The following is a 27,247-nucleotide window of genomic DNA, read 5'->3' as shown; positions in this document are numbered from 1 at the left end:
TTTCAGATACTGAGAAGCTGTAATAACCAGCTGTAAATTACTGGAAGGAAAACCTCTTACCAGCGCCTGAACTCAGTATTTTCTGTGTATCTATAATCCACAAACAAGGGGATTGCAGATTAATTTCATCTGCTAATGTGGGACAGCAACTGTCTAGGTAAAGAGTAGATATAGCCTGGGAGTGAGGCCCTTGTTTTCAGCACACGTACAGGAAAGAATTAGGGTTTGGGGGTAGAAGAGACAAATAAGCCTGTTGCCTTTGGTGTCTTCCATAGAGTATCAGAATGTCAAGTAATTAGATCCTTCCAGAAAGCTCTCAATAGAATCAGAAGTCTCCATTTAAGAGGACTGGAAAAACTTGCAACTCCCAAGCAATACCAGTGGAGTTCTGTAATCTGAGAACCTATCCTGCATCCCCTAAATTCGTTCTCAGGATTTGGTACTAAAGTGCCAAATTATTTTCCCCAAACTCTGTAGGAGCCCTAATTCACCTGCCCTTGAATTCATCTGCCCACTCCCCACTCACTCATTCACCTGTCTGCCCATTTCTTTAGCAAATATTTGTTGAGACTCTACTATGTAGCAAGCATGGCATTGGATACTTTAAATCCAATGGGAAAAAAGAGAGACAGGGTCTTGTCCTAATGATGCTTTTCCTTAGTGGGGTTCGTGAGTCTTTTCTACCTGAAGTCCTCTAACTAAGAAGAGGCGGGGAGAGTCTCAGTGTGTGTTATTAGACAACATTGGCACTGGCTGACTTAACGTTCACCAAATTGACTATCTAGGTGGGGTTCCATTACCCACACCATATATTCAACCTGGATGGAACTATCTACATTGGAATAATAGAACTTCATGACCTGTGACTCCAAGGGTGAGATACTGAGTCTCAGATGATGAAGTTCAAACTGATTCTCATACTTTCTAGCAATGCATCAGACTGTATAATTGAGCTAGTGTGGCTCTGAATCTTTCTGTGGACTGCTGAGCATTCTGCAGACAACAGCTAGAACTGCTGGTGTGGAATACTAGCAGCCCAGGAAAGAGAATAAGGTCACAGGCATAACTCTTTGCACTGATATCATAAGTACTCGGTGCTATGAAGAATTGGGGAATTTCTCAGACCATGGAAACTTGCAAAGGTGCTCTAAATGGGTCTGCTCTCTAAAGGTCTTCAGGCAGCATGCAGGGATCTGCCTCTATCTGACCTTCCATTCCCATCTAGTAAAGTACTTGCATGATGGTGGTAGACAGAGGCTTAATGGCCCTATCATCCATACTACAGGAGTGTAAGAGAGCCACTTCTGGTGTTGCTGTGTCCGATAACTGCTGGCCCTGATTTCTTCTGTAAAGTCTCAGGGACTAAATAGTCATTCAGATTCATGCAACAGATCTGGATTCCAAAAGGAGCCAGCAATCCCTCTACCCACCATCTTTCAGCCTCTCTCTCACCCCAGGTGCTGGCTGTAGCCAAAATCAAACTCTTTTGCATCCCATCCTAGAGTGGGCTTGTAAGGGGGTATCTTTCCCAGACCTAGGATTTTATGTAGGATGAGAGTACTCTTTGGGAGCGGGAGACCAAGAGCAGGAGTATCAAATTCTCTAGCAATATCATTCCATCTTGACAAAACAAAACATGCCTTTCTGATTGGTATACCTCCAAGCTGGCCCACATATATATTGTGCCATAATCATATCAGCCTCTCCCAGGGCATGTTGGGTTACCTTTGTATGAGCACCAAAGATGCCACTTTTTATTAAACCAACATGAAAGTCCCCATAGATACAGGTGTTTGTTTTTTAATTTTTGATTGGTTTCTGGGGAAACTGTATCTGCAAATAGTGTTGATTTTCAAGAAACTGGTTAAATGACAAAATTCAGGAAACCATTATAATTATCTTAATCATGAAGAGAAAGTTAAATATGTGGCTCAGTTTCTTTAGTTATCACTATGTAAACTAGAATAACATTGCAAAGGAAAATCAGAGAAAAGAATAAAAGTCACAGTGCTTAACGTGGTTGAAGCAGTATTGGAGGTCACAGGTAGTGTAAATTCTCTGATTGTTACCAGACAGAGATGAGTTTTATTTTAGGGAGATGGATCATTTCAAGTCATCTGTCTGATCTAGAGCCAGCAACACAATCTAATGATTTCATTCCTGGATTATTTTTAATATATAGAATTAGAGGTATACGGGAAGCGTTTGCTATTATTTTAATAGTATAGTTTCCTCCTAAATTGCTTTTGTTAAGTAAAATAATGTTGCGTTGGAAGAGAGTGTGTATTTTCTTAGTAATGTTTCACAATTCCTTGTCTTACAATTCAATAAATCATCTTACACCTGTCAGCACCTCTGGTGTAAGATTTATTGCCTGATCCATTGAGTAGTAGATAGCTCCTTGGCTGGAGAGCAATTTCTGAAACTAATTTAATCAAAGTGTTTTTATAATATAGTCAACTCTGGCTTGATGTCTCAAATATGTATTGATGTCTTCAGAAAGGTATGACTTAATCCTATTTAATTTTGAAATAGAATTAAGATTTGGCTTTATGTGATTTCTATTATAGACAGGAAGTCTTTAGTTGCATTACTATTATTCATTTACTCTTATTGGTGCTTCTATTTACACAACTAGCCTTCTGCTAGATTCTGAGATGCTGTGGGAGAATAACAAAAATTTTAGGTTGGTGGAAAGACACACAGCCGAGGGCGCAGGAGAAACTGACTTGGCAGTTATTGGTCAATAGGAATCCAGTGTCATTTAAGTTGAGTGTTCATTTTGCAGGGCGATGGTAATTGTAGCTGGCTTCTACTAAGGAAATTCTAAACCTACTATAGTTTTTGAGGACTTTGCATGCCAAATCAGGCGTTTGAACTTGATCCTTTAAGAATGGACAGCTTTTGGGCTTTTGAGAATGTGATGGTATAGTAACACAAGCTTGCTGGGAAGATTACTTTGGTGGCCACCTGTGGACCCAATTGGCTGGGCAAAAATTAAAAGAATGAAAACCAGCAATTCATGGAAGATGGTTAGCATGGTAACCTTGGGAGGAAAAATAGGCTGAAACCAAAGGATCTTTTTGTGAACAACCAACCTTAGAGAGTGATTAATACAAGGCGTGACAGAGAGGTCAGGGCCTAAGATTAAGTTGCAGTTCTAACTTGAAGAATGGTAGTGTCCTTTGTAAAAACTAGAAAGTGGGAAGAAATTCCAAAGAGGCAGATGGTGCAGTTTAAGAAAGTTGAGTTTAAAATAACAGGGGATCATCCAAGTTAAAAGTTGGTATAGAGGTGGGAATGAGAGACCAAAGTTTAGGTCAGAGTTGAGGTCTGAGATCAAAATTTGAATAGTATCAAGACAGCGGAGAAAGTTGAAGTTCATGTTTGCTGAGGGAATGTGTATATATGAAGTCACTGTTTTGTCATAATTGGAGATGGAAAGAACATGTTCCGGTGAGAAACTCACTTGCAGTCAAAATTATTCAGTACTGAAATCTGCCTTTAATTATAGTAAATATGTTTGATTAAAAAATGTATTAGCTATGTAAGTGATACTTATTCAAATAAAAGTAACACATTATAGAAAGACAATGGTTAGTGGAAGGCCACTATATGATTTACTATCGTCATTTAATTATTGAGCTGTCTCTGATGTCATGTTAACATTTTGCCTCTCTGAAGTGTCCTATCGTAGTAGTCCACCAAAGTCACAGACATTTGAAAATCAAATGACAAAAGTCACACTAAAGAGTCCTGAGAGCAAAGTTTAAGATGTTTGCTTTCAGCTTTATGCATTTTGTGTCAGGCCAAACCTTAAAGAGGTGCATTGAGTCCAACCAGTGGGGGTGGGGGTGGGGCGCGGGCATTATTTTTTCATCATAAACAGATGAGTTTAGGTCTTCTGCTGGCTGACTTCCCTCTCCTACTTTCAACACCACTTAAATTTTTTTTTTAATTGTTTTTATAAATAATTGAGAATACACCAGGGCAACTTCACCAAGACTGATTTTTTTTTTCTGGAACATTCTAAATATATGAGTTCTATCTATGTTTTTATCAGAAAAAAACAATTCGGAATAGCCAATGGTGATGGGGGTAAAAAGCATGGTTGATGGAGGTGCACATCCATTCCCAGAGCTTCCCTCTGCCATGATATTTGGTCCTAACCTCCCACCTCCCAAATTCTCCAACTCTGCCTTGTTTCCCCTGTGCCTTGGCCAGCATTTACTTCCATTATGCCGCCTGTTCCCCTATGGAGACTGAAGGAACTAGGGAAAGGCTCGAGAATCAGGGTTGATGACAAAGACTGAGTAATAGGATCCAAAGGTGTCCATGAGAAAGGAAAGATGGAAAGAGTAGCACAAGATGAGTTACCCACCCCCTAGTTTGCTTCTCCTCTCTTTAAAAATTTTAAACCACCTTCACACACATCGAAGGATGTTACATTTCAGTAAGTGGTTCCTAAACTTTAGTACTCATGAGAATCCCCTGGAGGGCTTATTAAATCACAGGTTGCTGGGCCCCACCTCTACAGTTTCTGATTCAGCCTTTCCAACCAGCTCCCCCGGCAGGCTGCTTGCTGCTGCTGGGCCATGTTATATTTTGAGAACTCCTAATTTCAGTTCTAGACTCTACAGACAGGACAGGATGAGACTTTGGAATTCATCATTGTTACACCTGGAAAGTCTCCTCCCAGTTCTCTGAATATTGGACAGTTTTTTCTCACTGCGTTAAAAGCAAATGGCTTTAAAAAAATTTTTCTAAGCGACATTTATTCTTTGACTTCCTCTTTAGCAAAACGTTGTATATGTAAACTAAAATACATTCCAGAGAAATGAAAATTAGTTCATTTCCAAAATACGTTAACCCTTAAATTGTCTTTAATCATGTATACACAAGCCAACTCTGGGAAAATAGCCTAATAATGTTTTGTAAAGCACTACGAATTAAATAAGTAACTGTCCAGAATTTTTTTTTTTCTAGCAGACAGGTGGTCATCCATCAAAGAAACAGAACACTATGGACAAAGATGGAAGGAATGAAATGTTATTATTATAGTTTCCATCATTGCAGAGCGTTGCATTTTACCTTTTAGACTACAGAGGAGTTTCTTGTCTTCAGGGCACTTGTGTTCCCTGAGTTGACCTTTAAAAGAATCTGGGGAGGGCAGTGAATCTATTCTTTTGTTATCAGAGTTCTTAAATTTTTTTCCCCTAAATCTTCGATTTATTGTTGTATCAAAAATCTTGTTGAGTTATAAACATCTGTAGTATACTTCTGTTACATTTCTGGTAAAACAATTACTGTTAACATCAACAGACCAAATTTGTATGATACTAACTAATACTGTTGCAAAGTGTAAGTTGAGGTGACCATTCAGGAGTTCTTTTTAGACATTAGGAATACTTGAGTGATTCAACAAAGCATTCCCCTGTATTTTCAAATCCAAAAAGCCCTCTGCATTGCTTAACAGTAATAATCAGTGTTTCTTGCTAAAGCACTGTTTTGTAAAGTTCCTGGGATTTCCTCTGATAAATTCACACTTCTAGCTACATCTATATATAATTTTATTCCTCTATTTACTATATATATATATACATATGTATGTGTGTATATATATATACACATACATATGTATATATATATATATGCTACATTACAAAAATATTCCTTTTATTCTGTATAAATCTTAAAGTGTAAAACTAGTAAATTGAATAAATTACTAATTTTTATTCACTATATCACACATCCAACAATTTAGCAACCTGATTCCTCAATTTTGAGCAATAGTTCTCGCATTTGGCTGCACGTTAGAATCTCCCGAGGAATTTTAAAGATCCGAATCCCTGGACCTCACCCCAGTCTAAGTAATTCAGACTGTCTGGCCGGGAAGTGGGTGTAGACCAAGTATGGTATTTATACAGTTGTCCAGGTGACTGAAGTGTGCAGGCCCGTGTGGGAACCACTCACCTGTGGACAGTCATTATCTTCTTTCCTTCCATAAACTTTCGTGTTTCTTTCATTTCAACTCCGTCAAAATCACCTTGATTGGGCAAAGACAGCATCAGTCCTACTACATGCGATGGAAATGGCTGAGTAAAGGTAGTGAAGTCAGGGACGAAGGATGCAATGAATTCAAGGAATTTGAGATCCAAACATCTAAAACCCAAAGAAGGTTCTGTTTTTGATGGTTAGTCATGCTTTCATATTCTTCTTTGATTCGCTCGGCTGCTCCAAATGGGGAATTCTCTTACATAACATTGATTTTGTAAATTCTTAACAGACCAGACCCACTTTGGATGGAAAGGAATTTTAATCTTTTTTTTTTTTTTTCAGCCAAAGACTGTAACCTCCCTTGGCTTTAATACTTTTTGCACCACCCAGATGGGGATATGAATTTTCTGAACAATGCGAACCCTTTCTGGGAATGCCACAAATTCAAGAACAAAGCTGACCATGTATTGAATTTTAATAATCATTTTTAGCAGCCGGTCGAGAAAAAGGCATATTCCTCTAAAACCTAAAAATTTGGAGATGAATATTGCTATAGAAACAAAGCAAATCATGGTTACCATTGTGAAATTATTAGATCAAAGGCTCAGCTATTGTAGCTTGAAATGTAGTCAATATATTTACTTCAACTAGTCTGAAGCATCTACAGTGTTGAAGTACTGGCTTAGAAAAAGATTTGGTCTTCTCACAGTATTTTAAAAACAAAAATGTATTTCCATCTACCATAAGCATCCACCATGAGACATTCAGGTCTGGTAAAAATGTTTCCTGGTGTCAGTTAAAACCCTATTTAAGTAGAAAGGCCAGAACATGTTCGTTAATGAGTAGCTGGTAATGTCATCATCTACTTAAGACGGAGGAAAAGGGCTAAGATCAAAATTATTCAATCTCTTAGTGATGGAGGAAGTAAAGCTTGAAGTGACATATACAAACAACGGGTATGACATCCATCAATATCAGGGGATTTTATAGACATTAATTATCTAGTGTTCTAAGCCCCCCTTTGAGGTGTATTTTATGATTAAGAACAAAGGAAAATAGAATTGATGGAAACAGCAATCAATGAGTAATTCCACATTTGCTGTGCACTTACAACCCAACACTTCCTACTTACACACAGAATGGAAAGAACTGACTAATTAATCCTCATGCTGTGCCTCCTTTACTTACGCTTGACTATGTTCTTGCTATAGCGACATTGATCCAATTTAAGATCCTTTCTTACTCTTTCCCAGTCTGAATCTTCTGCTTCTCTGAGCAAAACGTGACAGAGTTTATTCAGACTTTGCATGTCACCCATTATTAATGCTGTTTTTTCCTTTTATAAGTTAATTATTGTGGTAGCCATTAAAAAGAGACAAAAAGGGTCTTCTCCTGTAGAATTGTAAGTACCCGAATGATTGAAATTTTAAGCATATTCCTACATTCTCATAGATAGCAAGGGTTGAAGCTATTAAGCGAATTGAATTATATCAAAATTTTAAAATGGTTTGGACCAACAAGGAAAATATTCTGTATTAATTAATAAAAAGTGTTTGGATTATTTTTTTAAAGATGTTATTATTTTTTTTTAAGGAGACAGCAATTTTCTGTCTCTTGCAGCTCAGAAGCAGCAACAGACAACCCATAAATGCATGAAAGTGTATTCCCATAAAACTTTATAGACACAGAAATTTGAATGTCATATACTTTTCATGTGTCACAAAATTTTATGCTACTTTTGATTTTTAAAAATCATATAGAAATGTAAAAAACATTCCTCGCTGGCTAGCCATATAAAAAACAGGCAGCGGGCAGGATTTGGCCTATGGGCTGTAGTCTGCAGACCCCTGGTTTAGGAGATTAAATATTTCCCCAACTTGAAAGCTTTCATTTGAACAGAAATAATATACTTCTATTAGTCTGTTTTCTAAGATTCCCATTATCCTTTCACCATCTAATTCTTGACTGACAAATTGGCTGCCTCTCTTGAGTGAGCCCCATAGATACGCTGTGGCAGCCCAGAGTGCTGTGGTGAGAAGGATTCAAGAACCTGAACAGGGGCAAATGAGTAGAGAAAGGCAGCAGGGGAGTTGTCCAATTAGACCTTCGTGGCTCATACCTATGCTGTAATCTTAGGAACTGCTTCCTATGTATTCCATTGATAACAGTTGTAGTCATTTTCTCTGAAACGTTTCTTTCCAGGCACGAATTTTGCAATGGAGATCATTATTCCTAAGTTAGAGATTTTCAAAGGTTCCTAGTAATTCCGCTTCCTTCACTCAATGTTGATTCTCAAAACTGACAAATGTGTTTATCGGTCAGTTGCTCACCTCTCTGATAATAGGCAGAAATAGGGCCGGGGATGAGGAGTGAACAGGAAAGCCATTCACATCTCTAATACCTGTAAGTTAGTAGTTGTCATTGGAGCTGCTAAAATTATAACTAAATGAATATAACTACACTATTTACCTTCATTAAAATTTGAATGCTCTTCTAGACCATAAATTATATTTAAAAATTATTCTGTGTATTATTGACTACAAGATTAAAATAATAAACACTGAACTTCTGATGATAGAACTTATAAATATATGGAGCAGATTCTGTGGAGTTAATATAGAAATATCAAATAAAACCTGACAAGGTAAATACAGTATCACATGTCAAAATGGCTTAAATTGTAGTCCATGGAACACTAGACTTAAATTTGTATGCAGGTTGGGTTTTATTATGTTTTTTAAGTTCCCTTGGCGACCTGTCTTGCCAGGGCATTTGCAAATGTTAACTATCATAACCAATGAAAAAAGGCATTAAAAAATAAAACCAGCATAAATCACACATTTTTGCGGTCTGTCACGAGTTGAACCTGAAGATAGCCTTAAACCCCTGCAATGTAATTAAAACATCTTAAGAGTTTAGTTACATATAAAGAATTTATGCTTTTATGCAGGTGGCATGTGTTAATACGGGTGTGTTTTCATATTAAGGATTGTGATTAGAGTTTCTTAGAAGAAAATATACGGATTGTGGCACTCAACGTGTTCATATCCTGACCGTGCTGGGGTGGAGGTGTTGGGTGTCAGGGCTATGAACACAGTTCCTGAATGTCTCTGTGAATATTATGGAATGAAACAAGCCAGATCTGTGTTTGCCTTGAAAGGTATCCAGACTTAATATTATACTTTAAAGACATTCTGAAGCATTGACTTCGGAATAAGAGCAAACATTCTTTAAGGCCTGGACAAACCCGAAAGGAATTACTGAAATCTCCTGTTTCAGGCATGCATTTTAATAGTAGTGCTCAATGACAGGTCGTTAACTCCCTGCAACCTGACTCTTAGGTACAGGTCTCCAAAGGCTAAAATTAGGGGTATTTTGGTCTGCTTACTTTGCTATTTGATTGGGTAGTAGCGTATGTAGAAGTACAAAGCTCATGTGTTAAGTTGGATTTACTATTCTCAGCTGGTGTCCATATTCATGCCTTAAAGGCTCGTGTTGAGATTGGTCTAAAATCAGCTGTCCTCCTAAGCAGTGTTAAATTATCAACTCAAACAAGCCTCACTAAAAACTGCGTAACTTGAAGGAGGTGGAGTGTGACTCCATGGAAATGCATTAGAAGAGTACACGTTAACAACAAAAATTATAGGAAAAATTAATCCTCTTTTCGTCATAGTCTATCGAGGAGCCTCATTTTTTTAAGCGACATGTTTTACAACTTTGTCTTTCACAAATTTGACTTGTACCCAGTCTTTTGCTTAATACTAAGAACCCAAATCTGCCTCTTTCATCTTTACCTTTAGAAGGACCATCTTGAATTATTTGTCTTCCTCTTTGGTGGCGGTGATGGGAGGGGCGAGGAAAGCAGATGCATTCCAGAGGGAAGAGCGGGTGGCCCAGGAAGCTTGGCCTATGAGCCAAATGTCACTTACTATCTGTTTTTATAAATAATGTTTGATTGCGATATAGCCCTGCCAACTATTTACATATTATCTATGGCTGTTTTCTTATTAGAACAGCAGCAGAATTGAGTACCTGTGATAGAGAGCATATGCCAACAAAGCCTAAAATATTTACTACCTGGCCTCTTACAGAAAGTTTGCTGAACCCCATTCTAGACTCTAATGCTGTGCTGTCCAATAATATAGCCACTAGCTGGATATAGCAGCTGAGTGTAGGAAGTATAGCTGATGGAATTGAGATGTGTTATGTGTAAAACACATACCAGATCCCAAAGACTTAGTGACGAGAGAGAGAGTAAAATCGCTCATCAGGTATATAAGTTGCACCTCAATTTTATAAGAAAAAAATTTTTTTTTTTAATTTGACCTGTGTTAGAAGTGATTTTAGATTTCGAGACGTGCCATATGATCTATTCACTCTGGAAGACAAATGTCAAATAACATGTATAAAACAAGTCATTAATACCTAGGGTAATCTAAGAATATCAACTTCCCTGCAATCTGAAATTGTCTAACTAATGCAAGCATAAATACATTGAATTGTATTTATCTCAACGTAATTTTAATCTTGATGGAGTTGGTTTCACAATAAAGAGAGTGGCAATAGACAAAAAATAGCTCATCAAATTTTAGATGTTGATCACATGTTGAAATAATAATATTTCGGATGAGTCAAGTAAAATATATTGTTAAAATCAGTTTTCCTGTTTCTTTTTACTTTTTTTAACGTGACTATTATTAGGTTGGTGCAAAAGTAATTGCGGCTTTTGCAATTATTTTTAACCTTTTAAACCGCAATTACTTTTGCACCAACCTAATAAAAAATTTAAAATGTGACTTGCATTTGTGGCTCACGTTATAGTTCTAGTGACAGTTCTGTTTTAGAGCCTGGAATTTGAAGGATATGTGATCTCTAGAAAAAGTTAGAAAAGGAACATGGGGGGAGAGAAAACAATCTCTTGTATTTGCAGATACCTTTTCAAAAGCAATGAAATCATCGATTAATTTGGCTATTCCTCATAAGAAGGAATACTTAAAAATAATGCATTAGGATGTTAGTTGAGTTCTCCCAGAAGAAGACCCTGACTCAGAATTCAAATTGGGAGGTGATCTGGGAGGTGTCTGTAAGGGAGGAGAGAAGCGGGACAGGAGGGAAGGAAAGAGGCCGTGGACATGGGCAGGTTGTTGCTATGGGAACCTGGGCTCCTCCCCGTGGGGCTCTCTGGGAGATTTGATGGAACATGACTCAGAGTGGTCCCATCCAGGAGGGGAGGAATCTGGGCTGTTCATCCACCAACTGCCAGTAGTCACTGGTTGAGGGCTGCTCTTAGGGGCATCAGCCTCCCTGTGTTCTCCTCAGCACCCCAGCCTGCCCTGCCTGGGGTCAGATAAAGTTCTGGAGCCAAAAGGAGCAGGTGCTTGCAGCAAAAAGCCATCAGCGAGCTTGAGAACGGGGACTGCCTGAGGCAGTGTCTGGTACTGACCCCAAACTGAATGTTTTATCCTGCAATTCATGATTTTAACAAACATTTGTATAGTCCCTGGTGTGTATATTCATTTTCTCCCCTGATCTTAGCAATAGCACAGATAGGTACTTGTAGATTGATCATTATCCACACATTATGGGTGGGAAAACTGAGCCCAAGACTCATTTGTCCAGAATTCAGCTGGGATGGTAGCTCCAGTGTCCTCACTCCACGTGTGGTCACTCATGTCTGACTCCTTGCATTTCTACAAAGCTCAGCTCCATAAGGAGTTGTAAATATAGTGACGTTTTTGAGGTGAGAACAGGAAACTAAAACTTTTCGGGGGATACTCTGTAAGATTCCTTAGCTATCCATAGGGAAGTAGATACTTATATCCATTTAGTTCTAAGACTCTTATGCCAAAAAATATTATCTCTCGTTTGCACAAAGCACAACCAAAATCAAGAGGCTATAGGACCTGCGGACCGCCACACAGGATGTTAGTGATACAGTTAAATTCTAGAAAACTCCACAGAAGTCCCTATAGTGGAAGCTTATGGATGCATGGTTCATTGAGGACTGGATTTTGTTACCTTCCCATTACCGGGGCTCTCTTCAAAAGTGTTGTCAGTCCCTTTGGTACCTCTTGGAAAGAGTCTCTCTCCCAGCTTCATTTCCCTTTATTACACTTCTAACTGACTCGGTAATCTTTGCAGACTTCAGTAACACTTGTACTATTTAAATTTGAATAACCCCAAAGGATCTAGATAGGTCAATATGTTTAAACCACAGGCTTTAGTCTACATATTAGTTGATTAAAAACAGATTTTATACATGATGTATACTTAATAAAGGGAGGGGAAAGCAAGCAGATGTTTGTAAAATCTAAATGTGTTAGACTATATTTATTTGGCTCTCTTTTACTGACTAGCTTTAGAAAAGTCATACCTATGACAATTGAACTGTAAACAGTTAGATGATGTATTTCCCTAGAAATTTCCTGCTCTGAGGGGTCAGCCAAAAAGAAAAGTAAAAGGATTCCGTAAGATTAACATACCAAGAGAAGTTGACAAATATCCCATAAAGTAGTCATATCTAAATCAAGGACACTGAATAATGGCATGCCTCAAAATTACTCTCTACTCTAGTCTTTGACCATAAAGTGATTAGTGGTTGCAATTCATTTAATCTAAAGAGTAGGAAAGCTTTTGGCTTTTGTTGTTGTTCAGAGCTTTGAAAGCAAGCTTTTCTTTGATGCAAACATGAGCTCATTAAGTTGCACCTAAATCACTCTGTCTGGTTCATTCTCCAACTTTTTGTTGTGTCTCATCCTTTAACTGAGAAATGGTCATTTTTCTCCTTTAAAATATTTATATTTGTGACTCTTTGAGTGTTTCAAAGCCAGAATTGAAGACTTCTTATTGGTCTTCCAGTCCAGCTAAAATATGCACAAAACCTCCCTCTGAAATCGGAACACATGAGAATTACAGATAAAATATTTTAAAGTGGATTTTAAAGAATAATAACCAAGCTTAAACCTAAGTGGAAAGTCTCCAAAGAACAGAAATGAAAGAAAATGCAGAATGGTGAGGGGAGGCTGAAGCTGAACCGCTCACAAGAAGTGGAGATGAGATGGGGCACCGAGGACCTGAGAGCGGAGGAACATGGTGGAGTATATCTTGCACATGGCAGGAGCCTCAGACTGTGCTGTATACCTGGAAGCCTGGGCTCCCGGTGTATAAACTGGGCTCAAAGGGTACGTCCCACCTTCTCTGGAATTGGAGCCAGACAACTCTCATGGGAGGAAGGAGAGGCACACTGAGTCAAACCAGGATCTGTGCTTCTGTGAAGGAGGGAATTGCATCCTGGGAACAGGAACAGAAAGTAATTCAACAAGATGTGGTAAAGAACCTACTGGAAATGAAAAATGTGGTCATTGAAATTTAAAAAAAAATTAGTTAATAGGACAAACACCAGATTAATAAGCATAACTTGTTTAAGAATGACCAGAAATGTCTGCTTCTGACATATTCATTTTAAGTGTGAAATAAAAGTGATTCTTTTCCTGAATATACCTTTCTAAATCTAAAATTTAGGAAAGTAAAAAGTGTAACTATTTTCAGAAATAAATTTCACAGCTTAACGAACTATTATCACCTTTATGAAATTGTTGATTTTCAAAATCCCCCTCATACTCTTTCCAAATCCTTTCTCTCAGATGGCATTATAAAGCCTAGACCTATTTTCTTTTCCATGAAATGTACTTTCATTCCACATCTTCATTGTATTTGTGGAATTGTCTATATGTTAAACACAGAAGTGCTCTAATGCTTTGTCCTCTCACACCTCCCTGGTCTTGGAATGTGACACTGTTCTAGTCCCTGCCCGTGGAATACACTTCCCTGTGCTCACCTGCACTTCCATTCCATCTTCCCAAGAAATTCCCGCTCTCATTCGCCAAAAACTCCCTGTCCATCCTTCCAACCTCAGCGGAAAGGCTGTGTCCTCTTGGAAACCTTCTCCAGGCAGCCCTGACTCTTTCCCTTCTCTTGTTTACAGCATCTCTCTCCCAGTTGCATAGCCACTGCCTGTGACAGGGAGTACATGTTTTTATTTCTGTTTCCCCAGTATCTCTCTCAGAGTCTGACATATAGTGCAAGCTCATTACATACCCGTGTGAATGGATAAATAAATGAATGAATAGTATAAACGAAGAGCACACAGAATGAGAAGCAATGAGAACTCTTAATGAATTGTACCCAGAATAGAGGGTTATTGTGGTTGAAAATAAGATTTAATAGTCACTGTGGGGAACTTTAAATTTGATGTTTTAAAAGAATAGGGAATAATTCTAGATTCTTAAGCAGGATAGTGATATGAAAAATGTAGCATTTAAAGAAATTTGATCTGGTATCAATAGATTGATAAGCAAAGAATAAAAGCATGTACAGTAAAATGTACTATGAGTGAGTAAACATGTATGATGAGGACTTCTTATAAACGCCTACACATGGGTATAATGTGAGCAATAGCTGGACAATTCATACCTTCCTCCAAGGCTTTGACCCCAGCCTACCCACAAGATGGTAAATTCTAAAAATCCAATAGTCATTGATTTGATATAGGAATGTGTTCTTTATCTTAGTACCATTTCTGACGCAGGTAAAGGAATAGAAACTGAATTACCACCTTTCTCCCTAGTTCATGACCCAGAAGTCATTTACAACTAATGATTCAGTTAAATAAGCCTGAGTTAGTGCAAGAAGCAGGAACAAAAAGAATGAAATGTGAACATTTTTAAAAGGTTCTTTTAAATGTGACTTTTCAAAGTCCAGCTTAAATCTATAAATACTTGAAACTACATAGATTTCCTTGAGGTTTCTGAAAAATGTATCAGTTTTTCCTGAGTATGAGTAATTCTGTGTATAGTAAAGTATTAAAGTATGCAGAATAATATTTTTCTCTCTTTTTTGAACAGCAAAACTTAGAGAGTAACCTCACCAACCTTATCAAGAGGAACACAGAACTGGAGACCCTTTTGGCTAAACTCATTCAAACTTGTCAGCATGTTGAGGTGAGTAGCTCTGTGTGGTATGTTTCATATGAAAATTGCTAGATCACGGGTTTTTATACCTTCAGCCTTTATATTTTTAAAATGGGAATCTTTCTAAAATTAGGTTTTCTGCAGAAGCTAAATACATAAGATGGATGAAATTAGAAGGAACTGGAACCTCAGAGAATCTCCTCCCACTCACTGCTTTGTCCTGCCTCCTGCTCCCACCCCAACCCTCCCTGACACAGCTTTACTTATCATTGTAGGTTTTAGTCATCCTTACAAAGAACAGTCAAAAACAGCACGATTTAAAAGGCACTGTATTGACTGCCGTAACAAATAACCACAAACTTGGACAGTGTAAAGCAACAGACATTGATTCTCTCGTAGTTCTGGAGGCCAGAAGTCTGAAATCAAGGTGTTGGTAGGGCCGTGCTTCCTCTAAAGGCTCTCGGAGAGGGTCTTTCCATGCCTCTTCCTACCTTCTAGTGGTTTCAGAACATTTTTGGAGTTCCTTGGCTTGTAGCTGCAGCAGTCTTATCCTCTTTCCTAACATGGCCTTCTCCCTGTGCGTCTCTGTGTCTTTGTTCAAATATCTTCTTCCTACCAGGACACCAGTCATTGGATTAGGGGTCACCCTACTCCAGTATGAACTCACTTTAACTTGGTGACATCTGCAAAGATCCTATTTCCAAATAAGGTCATATTCACAGATACTGGGGGTAGGCCTTGGACATATCTTTTTGGGGGACACAATTCAACCCACTACTGGTGTATGTTAAATGCATCTTGGTTGTCAGATATGTCCCCATGAAACTGACAATATGTTGGGATCGAGAGTGTACAGGCAGCAATGACAGCAAGGGCAAGTTGTAGAACCCAGATCTTTCTAACCCACTGCTTAGAATGGATTCGCTTTTGGCAATGATCTCTCCAGGGAACATTTTGAGCCTTGTTGATTAAACAACATTGTAAAGAATAGTGAACAAGCATAATGTTTTCATTATTGTAGGGTAAAGTGAATATGTATTACAGGAATAAGTGAATGAACAAAATGGAATGATGCAGGTGCTATCTTTTATTTTTATGATGTGATGGCATTTGATGTTCAGGACAATAAGAAAGAATTATTTCTCTTTAGTAAAAACCATTACCTGTGTTTTATGGGGAAATCTTACAAATGCTTTATGGGTTGGGTGATTATTTCATTCAATTTCAGCTAGTTACTTCTTAAAGCATTAGTGTCTGGTTTCCATTATGGCCTGTAGTGATTTCAGAGCAACTTTCTTGCTCCTAATGCAATATTAGTATGGCTTGAATTTACAACATGCTAGTCATCCTAACATGTAAAATTACATTCTATAATGTTCAGTAATTCCCAATGATAGATGTGTCATTCGAGAAATTTATAAGCAGATTTCATTTTTATTTGAAAAGATTAGATATTTGGTTGAGATACAGGCTTTTAAAATTGATTGTAGCAGACTTGCAAATAGACACATACATGCCATTAGAATATCATGATAAGTTTGCACGGTGACAGATGACTACTAGGATTAGTGGGGTGACCACACTGTAAGGTATAAAAATGTCAAATCACTATATTGTACACTTGAAACTCATATAACCAGATAAAATTGCATACCAACTGAAAAAAAGTTATTTTAGACAAGGAGTAAAGGATATTCATTCCTTTCACTTTTTTCATTTCTGTGTAAATCCTTTGGAATGGAAAATATTTGTCAGTCAGTAAATTTGGTATTTGGGAAATTTATTCTAGATAAAAATTACAGAAAATTAATTATAACAAGAAAAATAATGATACTAGCAGTATCTATTTTACGTTCCCTTATTTGTAACTATTAATATTCTCAAAGTGTAACTTTCAAAAAATTAAGCACCCAATTCTCATATAATAATTAAATGAGTCTACATTGAAGATTTATTGAACTCATTGTAAAGGAACCAGCAAGATGATAAAGCTGGCTTAAAGGAACAGATCAGAAACTGATACATAACAAACATTGGGGGAGGGGGTTAGTAGGGGGAAAAGAATGCTACTGTAGAATAAGAGAGCTAAGTTAGATTCAAAACTAGTTAGTGACCTGAAGGGCAATAAAGTCATAACCTTTGGACAAAATAAGTTGCATATCATCAGAGTTCTGGAAGCTAGCGTTTACCTTCGCAGAAACTAAGCCCCAATCAATAGTGACTAGAAAGTCAAACTGTTACATCCCAGCCCGGAGAGTCAGATGACACTTGCTTAGGCTGGCATGATGGGGCATGCTCTGAAATGATACAAAAAGGGTTCACAGCCTTGTTTTTCCCCAATTTCCAAGTTTTAGATAATTTAGCTTAACACGACTCTGCTCTTCCCATTCTGGGCACTGTTGATCTATGAGCTGTGCTCACTAAACAGATATTTCTGGGTGAGGGTGTAAATTTTTGCCTGTGGTCTGTTACTTTGGTTTGTTAAAGTGTCACGCTAGTTTGTTCATTCCATTAGTGTGTAGAGAGCATCCACTGTGTGCGTGTGTGTGTGTGTGTGTGTGTGTGTGTGTGTGTGTACTGCTCTGTGCTAGGTGCCAAGGACCCTGCCCACAGGGAGCTTATTATCTTGACTAAGACAAAAGAACAACTATGATACATCCAAAATATAAAACTAATTGCCGTCAGGAAGGAGTAGATTATATACTTTGGAATCTCAGAGAAGTGAGACATTTCTTCCAGCTGGGCTCTGGGGGCGATGGTGCCAGCTCACCCTTCAAGGGTCGGTAACATTTGGGCATATGGAGGGGTGAGAGAGGCACTGCTTACAGGGTAGACCAAGGCATGGAGATAGAAAAATGAAGAATGTGTGGACACAAAGCGAGGAGGTCATTCTATAGAAACAGAAGGTATGTGAGGGGGGATAAGTAGAAACTGGCCTTGGAGAGATGAGAGCTGGATGGACTTTAATACAGAGAATGGCAAAAAACTGTATTAAAATTGTAATATTCAATGGATACCGATAACAAAAGATGAATACAAGTCACATGTATACATTTTTTTGGCACCCCTGGTATTGCATCTGAGTTTGAACTTGATTTGGTCTTGACGGTTTAGTGAGGGTTCAGGGAAAACAAAGGCCTGTGTAATTTTCACAGTTACAATTGGCATCCCTAAGTGTTTTCAGGAAATGGTATTTTTGGCTATTGGGAAAATAATATGGATGTCTTAGTACAAAATGATCACATGTCCAAGGGAAAACGTCGCAGCACTAGTAAACTCCAAAACGGTAGTGGAATTTGATATGCACCAATCAGCATGATAGTCTTTTAAATCTGTGCAGTGGAAAAGAATTTCCTGGTTCACATCCTATGTTCCTAGACTGTATTTCTTCCTTTTCCTCTTCCTGAAGGTACCCTTGTATTCTGGTCTGAGCATTCCTGGGGAAAATAATCCCCAATGCCAGCTGAAGCTAAAAAACTCAAAGCACAGAGGCAACTCTCAATTGTTGTGAATGAAAGCAATGAGTTCCCACGCAGTTCTGAGGAAATGTCACATCCTTCTAAGTCCACACCTCCTTCCTGGGATTCACTTCTGCTTTTCTTTAGAATGAAAAGAGTTTCAAGGTCTCCCCCACCCCCATTGTTTTCATAACTTGTTTTTAAAATGAGGGCAAGCAAATGAAATGGCTTTTGGAGGTTAACTACCAAATCTTTTTAAAACTAGACTATGGAGAGTATAAAGGTAGTTTAGGACTCAGGAGGTAGAGGCATTGAAAGCAATATCCCAAGAAATGTTGGTGTAATTTGGTGGCTGGGAATCTAAAACCTCGTGGGTTTTTAGCCACTGGGTTTTGTTTTCTCCAGGAGAAGAAGACAGTAGAAAATTCCCTTGGGATGAGTTTGGAGTTAGTTATACATGAGGTATAGGACAAGCCTCTGAGAAGTGATCAAAATCAGCGGCAGAACTTAGCATTTCTACATCAGATATGGACTATTTCTCTTCATCATCTCGTCCTCCTTTTCTTTCAAAAATCAGAGGACCTAGTTTATTAGATAAGCAAATACTTAGAATCACTGATATGAATAAAATTATACATTCTGAGAACAACACCTGGACACACAGTACATGTTTATTTGGGCAGTTACCAGTGACCAAGTGACTAAATCCACAGTGAGATGGGAAAGAAAAACTACAAAAGGGTGACTGATTGCCATAGCAGTTTGCAGAAAATAAGAGCTCAGCTGACCTCACCGTCCTTGCCCAAGCTCATCCTAGAAGGGTACCCTCTAAGCCAGCACCCCATGGAAGTCCTGGCATCAGCCCCTTTGGCTTATCTTGCCTTGTTTGTAATCACTTTTTAAAAAAATTCATTTGCTATTGTTTTTCACACTGTTTTTAAACTATTTCTTTTTCTTTTCTTTTAATGGAAAGTTTGCTGTCTTACTGGCTTTCTCTGAGTTTTTCCAATGCTAGGTGACTTGTGGAGGGACAAACTTCTTGTGGGTAAATTAAGTGCCATTTAATTCAATTTTTGCTCAGATGTTGGGCTCTGTAAATTATGAGGGAAGTGGGTGATGTGTTATGGTAGCTTGGAAGAAATGGTAAAAATTGATTTAGGAAAACAGATGGGGCCTCTAGAAAACATTTTCAGTCATTCACCAATCCCTAAAGGCATTCAGTTGTCAACTTTGAAATAAGGAAAAGATTGCTGGGTTAGAAAGGGAGATGTACTTTAATGTTTAAGTTAATTTTGTTATGCAGTTTTATGTCAAAGTATGCTCTCTCTATGGAAACCTTGGCAATTGCTTCATCTGGAGCCACTGGATGGAGACCAACATCCAAACACCTTCTGAACAGGTGTCTGATCTTGGATGATGTGTATCTTGCTAGGGGCCAACTTGAATGTCCAAAGTAGTAATTCGTTGTCACTTGTAGATAAGGGTTAGACTCCCACCCATTTGAGACCTTGTGAGAAAGCTCTCACGGTATAATTAGAGTCAGATTCTGGGCTTCATTAAAGGACATCAGGCAACCCACAGTCATCCACGGTTGTCTGTGTAAATGGCTCTGGAAGGATGGTAATGTGGTAGTGCAAATATGGTGGCATTCAGAGACTGGATGATGATGAGCCGCTGTGCTAAAGGCTGATCTTAGGATTCCCAGGACAGCAGAAAAGGAACTCTCAGGCTGCACAGGAGTTCATCTTCTCTGGAGAAGATTCATGTTTTGACTCCTGCCTATGTATAATGACTATATATCCAGTTTACTCCAAGTTTGCTAAAACTGACAACTCACGGAACAAATTTAGTTTTTCTCGGTGGAGATTAAATTGACCTGTTTATGGAAGTCGTCTGTAACACACACTTGAATATTTCCCCTTAGATTTGATGCTCTTGCCTTTAAAAACAACTGATTCACAAAGGGCATTGGATCCTGTTACCTTCTTAGGTATGTTCATGAGGAATAATGAGACGACATCAGTAGAAAATCTTCCAGTATTTTAGAATAAGAGATTCATTTTATGAATGAATGAGTATAAGGCGGCTTAGTTAGTTTGATATTACTTTCGGAATAACATTTTCATGTTTCAGCTTTGAAACATTTTTTTAAACATGGTCCAAACCCTTCATTATCTGCTAATCTGTCCAGTTTGGATGGGAGGAACTATTATATTATATTCAGAATCCTCCCTGGAGGCCCGTATTGGAGTATGATTGTATGTACATATCTGTGAAGACCGTCCCTCTGACATATTTGAATTTAGTAATGCAGATTTCTAAGGCTAATAATACTTAGATGGGAAATAATTGGCCTTAATCGGGGGCCCAGTGGATGAGCAGTAGGGATAAAGAGAGAAAACAGGGTTTTACTGATGTATCTTTTAATGTGGTTTCTCCCCATAATAATCTCCCCAGGAATTCTTCATCACATCTCCCTTACACTATTCTACACACAGCCTCCTTGCCTAGAAACATTTAGATGCTTGGCTGGAGCAGCAGAAATTTTTCTGGCATGATATAAACAATAACAATGTGTTGTAACAAATTTTTTAAATGACGATCGTACATAGTTCTAACTTGGCTTTCACATGAGATGGTGGTAGTTGGATAGATCCAGGTGAGAAAGTCAGAGGGGCAAGAGGAACGATCCCAGATGAGAAGGTGACTGTCAGATAGAAGCTTGGATCTCATTATTGCTCTTATGCTTGCCATTCAGAGACAAGCATGATCCATCATTTTGTTAGTGAACCGACCTCTTTTGTTTCTTAATACCTAGTTTAAATTATTGTTCTCAATAAACGAATATAAAATTGCTTGTAGTGGAAATAGAGCTGAAATTATCTTTGTTACAGATTCTGAGAGAAAGGAGCCACATCATCTTTTACCTTCATTTGATTGACTTCTCCTTTTTTAAAAAAATTTTTATTGGGGAATATTGGGGAACAGTATGTTTCTCCAGGGCCCATCAGCTCCAAGTCATTGTCCTTCAGTCTAGTAGTGGAGGGCGCAGCTCAATTCCAAGTCCAGTCACTGTTTTCAAACCTTTAGTTGCAGGGGGCGCAGCCCACCATCCCATGCAGTAATTGAACCGGCAACCTTGTTGTTGAGAGCTCACGCTAACCAACTGAGCCATCCGGCCGCCCCTCCAGAAGCTCAGCAGCAGCTCATTGTCTTCAGTCTAGTTGTGGAGGGCGCAGCTCAGTGGCCCATGGGGGAATCAAACTGGCAACCCTGTTCAGAGCCCGCACTCCAACCAACTGAGCCATCGGGCTGCCCCAACTGATTTCTCTTTTTAATTGCTGAATGTTATAGGGAAAACTGAAGAGCTTTGTTCTAATTTTGAAATTCCCCAGCAAAATAATTGAGTCATGCATATAAAATGTTCGTTAACAAGAGCACAATTGTAGCACTGGTTATTTTTGTTTGGAACAGAAAGATGAAATTTTAAATTCAGCTATTTAAAAAGCCCGAGGCTACCACTGAATGTAAAGGGCTTTCACTGAGGAGCAGCACAAATAAAGATTTTTACAACCATGTGAGGTAACTTCCCAGCCTAGGAATTTATGATAGAGCTTTTACTATGCTTTTAAGTATTTTCACTAGATATAGCATCAAGTTCATATATATGAGGTGATGAAAACTATCATAGAAGCCTAATTCTCTGACTAGGCAAGCTCCTTATTGGGCTATGATCAAGTTCAAGGAAGGCTTCCATCTATTTAAACAAGTTGGGAAGATGGTGCCTCGCTCACCCATCCCTGCAGATGTTAGGAGATGATTACTGTGTCAAGTGATTACAGGTCCACAACAAGGTATAGCCTATCGTGTAGAGAAAGCAAAGGTGGTAGGACTTACGTAAAAGTACACAAAAAACAATGACCGAGCTCCTACTATCACTTCCTGATTTAATTACCCGAATAGCCTATTGAGGTAAATGTCATTCAGATGATCATAGGAATGTGACTAGAAGCCCAACAGAACAGGAATGAGCCAGTCAAGAAATGGATTGAATGCAATCAAGTAGTAAACCAACTGGAGTGGTTACTGAGCATCAGCTGCTCAAATCGGGTGATAGAGTTGAAAGAGATGATTAAAAAGTTAGATTCCTAGGGACACTCTCATGGCAGGAAACAATCCCATGTGCTGGGGAACTGGAAATCCTGTCCAACCAATCATAACAGAGCCCAGATCTGTGGTACCAGTTGAACCAATAAGCCTTCAGGTCTCGTGGATTATTCTCAAATCTTTGGCCATTAATCCTTGACCTGGTAACCTCAACTTCTGTGAGGTGATCAGTTTCATTCCTTTAGCAAATGAAGTTCTTTTTTTCCTCCTCCCCAAGAAGTTTGAGCATTATGTATAAAGATAAAGACCTAAATAATAGCCATAGAGTCAATATTTTGTGTTACAATTTAAGACTAAGACATGTTTGTATTTTAAGGATGTGTAGCATTTAAAGGAATATGACATATTACAGACATTTGACCGGTTAGCTTTGAGATTCCAATCTGAAACAAGTAATTTATTTAGCTCTGTGATTTTAAGTTGTAAGCATAAAATTGTTTCAAACCAAAATAGTAATGTTCAAGAGAACTTGAGCTTCACTACATTTGTAAATTTAATTTATTAGATTTCTAAGAGCTATAATACTTAAGGACTTGGGAAGGTTTACCTTGTTAGGGTTTTGTTTTTATCCCATTAGGCATTTAAAGTACTTACAAAGTAAATTGAATATGTTACGTTTGTAAATGCAATTTAAAATATTACAAGAATTTGGTGATAAAAATCTGAATAATGATTACCCATGGGGGTGAGAATTGACTGGAAGACAGGCTCAAGGGTACTTTCTCGGGTGATGGAAATACTTTATATCTTGGTTAAACTGAAGATTAAGCTGAAAATTAAGCTGTTGGTTATGTGGGTTATCAAAATCTATTGAATTGTCCCTTAAGATTTATGCATTCCTTTGTATGTAAATTTTACCTACATAAAAAATCAGTACAGGAACTTAACCAACTAATGGAACTGATTGTTTAATAGAGTTGAGTCTGTTCAACTTGAGTTAATCAAACATTGATTCAAGGACCCCTGAGAGTGATTATTCTTGGTTTTATAAAATTTCTTGGATTTATGAGTAGATTAATGAGATTCATAATTTTAACTTAAAAGCTTAAGGAAAATTACATACTGATTTGTTGATATACAGTCTTTGGGCAAAAATCCTCATGGTCTTTAACTGCATGTCTATTCCCTCTCCTTGTTGGTTGGACTCCTTGAAAAGCAGGACAGTATCTTTCTCGAGTATCTCCTGTGTTGAGCACACAGCATATGGCTATTGATGAGACAGAGAGACCAACTGCCTCTTTCTTTCCTCCCTCTGTCACTAGCACATTTCCTTGGATCAACATGTCAGATAAATTCTTATCCTGAAGGACAGAAAGGACCCCCCTTGAGAAGACTGTACACAGGATAGGGTTTCTGTGATGGCACATCTCAGCAGCCACAGGTCCCTGGAGGCAGTTGCAGATGGGTGATACACACAGGGAGCTCCACCCAGAATGAATGTGCTGTCACTGGATGAGGGCTAAGAGGATGGGGTTGACCGAGGGAAGTCAGGATGAGAGAGCTGTCCATTGGGTCACTGCTAAGCCCTCAAGGGAGGTCACAGTGGGTCTTTCTCATCCCTTCATTGTAAACCTATTTTTTTCGTTTTGATTCTCTGGGATACCCTTTCTATCCCTTCTGCTTTACAAACGAAAAAATGACCAAATCGCCACTTTGAATCAAGTTGGGGAAACCATTTTTAAATGCTTCCACACGTGTAGGATGGCTAGTCAACCTAGGTCTGAAGATAGCTTATAGGGTGACAGCTTCAATAGCAGACTCTCTTGATCCCCAAACACACATTCATTCTCTCTCTCTCTCTCTCTCTCTCTCTCTCTCTCTCTCTCTCTCTCTCTCTCTCTGTCTCAAAATCAACAACTTATATCTTAATTCTACAGTCTTTCCTCTTCTCTTCTAGACCAGGTGAGATTCGCTTTTCACTGTCCTTTTGGCAACACCCATCTTGTACAGTGACAGTGATCTCCAACTTCCCTCCCATCACCTCTCCCACCGCCCTCGTAACTTTCACCAGCGCCACCACCACAATTTTAGGAGAAAACCCTAGGAGAGCAAGTAAACATGGATAGCTTCAAAGAGAGATGGTGCAGGCCCACTAGGTCAAAGATACAAAAGGAGTCAATGAGAAGAAGGTGAGGTCAAGGAAAGACTACCCCCCTCCAAAGTTAAGCCTCCCAATTCACCTTTTTGCCTTAGCTGGGCTCTATGTGAGATCAGCCATAGCCTGCTCTCTGCAGTTGACCCCAACAGGGCTTTTCGCAAGAGACAGTAAGATATAACTGGCTCTGATGTTTCTGTCTCCACTCCCAGGTGACCAATTCAAGATACATGCCCACTACACCCTGCATATTGTTGTAATTCTCTGCTGTCCTATAGACATGCTCTCTTTTTCCTCTGCTCTGGTGCCTTTCTCACCTTCCTCACCCTTGGGTTTCCCAACTCCCTTCTTGCTTCCTCTGATCTCAAAAAAAAAAAACACCAGTCCTACTTCCATATTTGTCAGCAAACCTTCCCCAGCTACTCACACACACCAATTGCCCCATTTCTGAAACCCTCTGGAACCACACTGTCTAATGAAAAAATAATGGAAACCGTATATCTAATTTAAAATTTCCAAGTAACCACATTTTTAAAAAGTAAAACAAATAAGTAAAATTAATTATACTACTACATTTTTTGACCCAATACATTCAGAACATTATAATTTCAACATGTAATCAATACAAAAATGACTAATGCATGCATTTCATACAGCACATCTCAATTCAGATTAGCCACATTTCAAGTGCTCAAAATCCACAAGTGGTTTATTTATTTTATAACTGGAAATTTGTACCAATTATTTCCCTTCACCATTTTCACCCACTCCTACCCCTCCCCTCTGGTGACTATCAATTTGTTCTGTTTCTATGAGTTTGTTTTTCTTTTGTCTTATTTGTTCATTTGGGGTTTTTTTGTTTGTTTTTTAGATTCTACATATAAGTGAAATTATATAGTATTTGTCTTTTTCTAACTTATTTCACTTAGCATAATACCCTCTGGGACCATCCATGTTGTCACAAATGGCAAGATTTCATTCTTTTTTATCGCTGAGTAATATTCCATTGGGCACACACACACACACACACACACACACACACACACCCCATGGAGATATAGTCAATGATATTATAATAACTTTCCACCATGACAAATGGCTACTGGACTTAGTGTGGTGACCACATCATAAGTTATATAAATGTCAAATCATGATGTTGCACACCTGAAACTAATATAATATTGTATGCAAACTATAATTTAAAAAAACTGTTTAATCCCCAAGTGGCTTGTGGCTGCCATGTTGGACCACATAGGTCTAGAACTTCTGCAGTCTATGGTTTAGCAGTTAATTATGCGTGCACTTGGCATGCATGTTTGTTAATTGTTCTCTAGTCAAGTCATTTACTCAAGAGGGCGAAGTCCCATTTCTATCACAGGCCCTAGTGTGCTGCTTTGCATATTGTGGGCACTCAACAAGTCTCTAGGATTGCTTCCAGTTTTGTCACCAGTACACCAGTAACATCCGGTGGGGACAGAGTCCCAGAGAGCAATTTCCAGGCCCTCGGCCTCATGTGGAAAGGTGCTGGCTCGGGTAGTAAATGGTCATCAGCTGTGACTAGTTGGCCATCAGCTGTTACCAGTGAGCCAATTGGCCACTGATATAACTGCCGTGACACCATTGGTTGGTTTGTTGGTTGGCAGGCAGAGAAGTGGACGGTGGATTGTGTATCATGTGGATCCTACTTCGTGTTTCTCACCCAGTCGCCAGTGAGAATATAGTGATATGACTCCCCTGTCTATGGCTCCGTGGGTGTTCCTTTTTGGCCTCACCATGTCCTGCGTTCTTATGTGGGGAGCAGGACCAGCAAACCCCACATGACACCCTGCATGACACATCCTCCTCCTTCATAAAGAAATAAGAGCATCCTCATTTCCTTTCACTTTCATTCCATAGCTACTAAGACTTTTGCAAAGAGCTCTGGAACCCAGTAGCTTTAGCTACCTGTACTTTGAGTGGAGAAGGGAGTCCACCTTGACACTGACAAGCAGGGACTGCATCAGAAATTTAGTTTTCTGGCAGAGTCATAATAAGCACGGAATTAAGATTTGTGTGGTTCCCAGTTTTATAAATAGGGTTTGCAAGGGGAGTGTTGGCTTGTTTCTTTTGGGTGCAAAATGTTTCTTCATTTAGCATGGGCTACGAAAATAATGATGCCAAACGGATGATGTCCTAAAGGAAGGTGCTTTCTTTCCCATGTCTGACATAGCCTCAAGCTAATCTTAAGGAAAGAACGGGTGCCTGGGTAAACAATGCCAACAAATGCCCATGTAAAGAAGACATACCAGTGCTCACCTGGAGTCAGGCCCGGCTACTTAAACAAAGGATTGCTTTAATTTTTGCAGAATAAAGGATTTTTTTTCCTTCTGTTTTCCATGAAATGGTCTTAAAGAATTCCTCTTGTTTGTGGTCTCCAAAAAATTAGAACTATGCCCACGAGGCCAGCCGTTAGAGGTTCTATTAAACAATAAGAAGCCTTTGTTCTTGGTAATAAAATTAAAGCAAGCAGTGTTTCCATTACCTGGCAGGATGCCGGCTCCCTGCCACCCCCTGATCCTGAC

General features: G+C 38.8%; 1 protein-coding gene across 6 annotated transcripts in view; it reads left to right on the top strand.

The window, feature by feature from the left end:
* The window catches only part of MID1 (midline 1), a 318,886-nt gene that overhangs the window by 241,632 nt on the left and 50,007 nt on the right, over positions 1–27,247 (top strand). For all 6 annotated transcript variants that reach the window (XM_074323499.2, XM_074323501.2, XM_019746335.3 and 3 more), the window contains exon 3: positions 14,901–14,996. In XM_074323499.2, the coding sequence (XP_074179600.1) occupies positions 14,901–14,996 (96 nt within the window). The remainder of the gene's footprint in view (positions 1–14,900; positions 14,997–27,247) is intronic.

This window comes from Rhinolophus sinicus, chromosome 18 (assembly GCF_057876585.1).
Source record: "Rhinolophus sinicus isolate RSI-liver-muscle chromosome 18, RSI-T2T, whole genome shotgun sequence".
Lineage (NCBI taxonomy): Eukaryota > Metazoa > Chordata > Mammalia > Chiroptera > Rhinolophidae > Rhinolophus > Rhinolophus sinicus.
The sequence above is the reverse complement of the archived record's forward strand: the minus strand, read 5'-3'. Positions and strand labels throughout refer to the sequence as shown.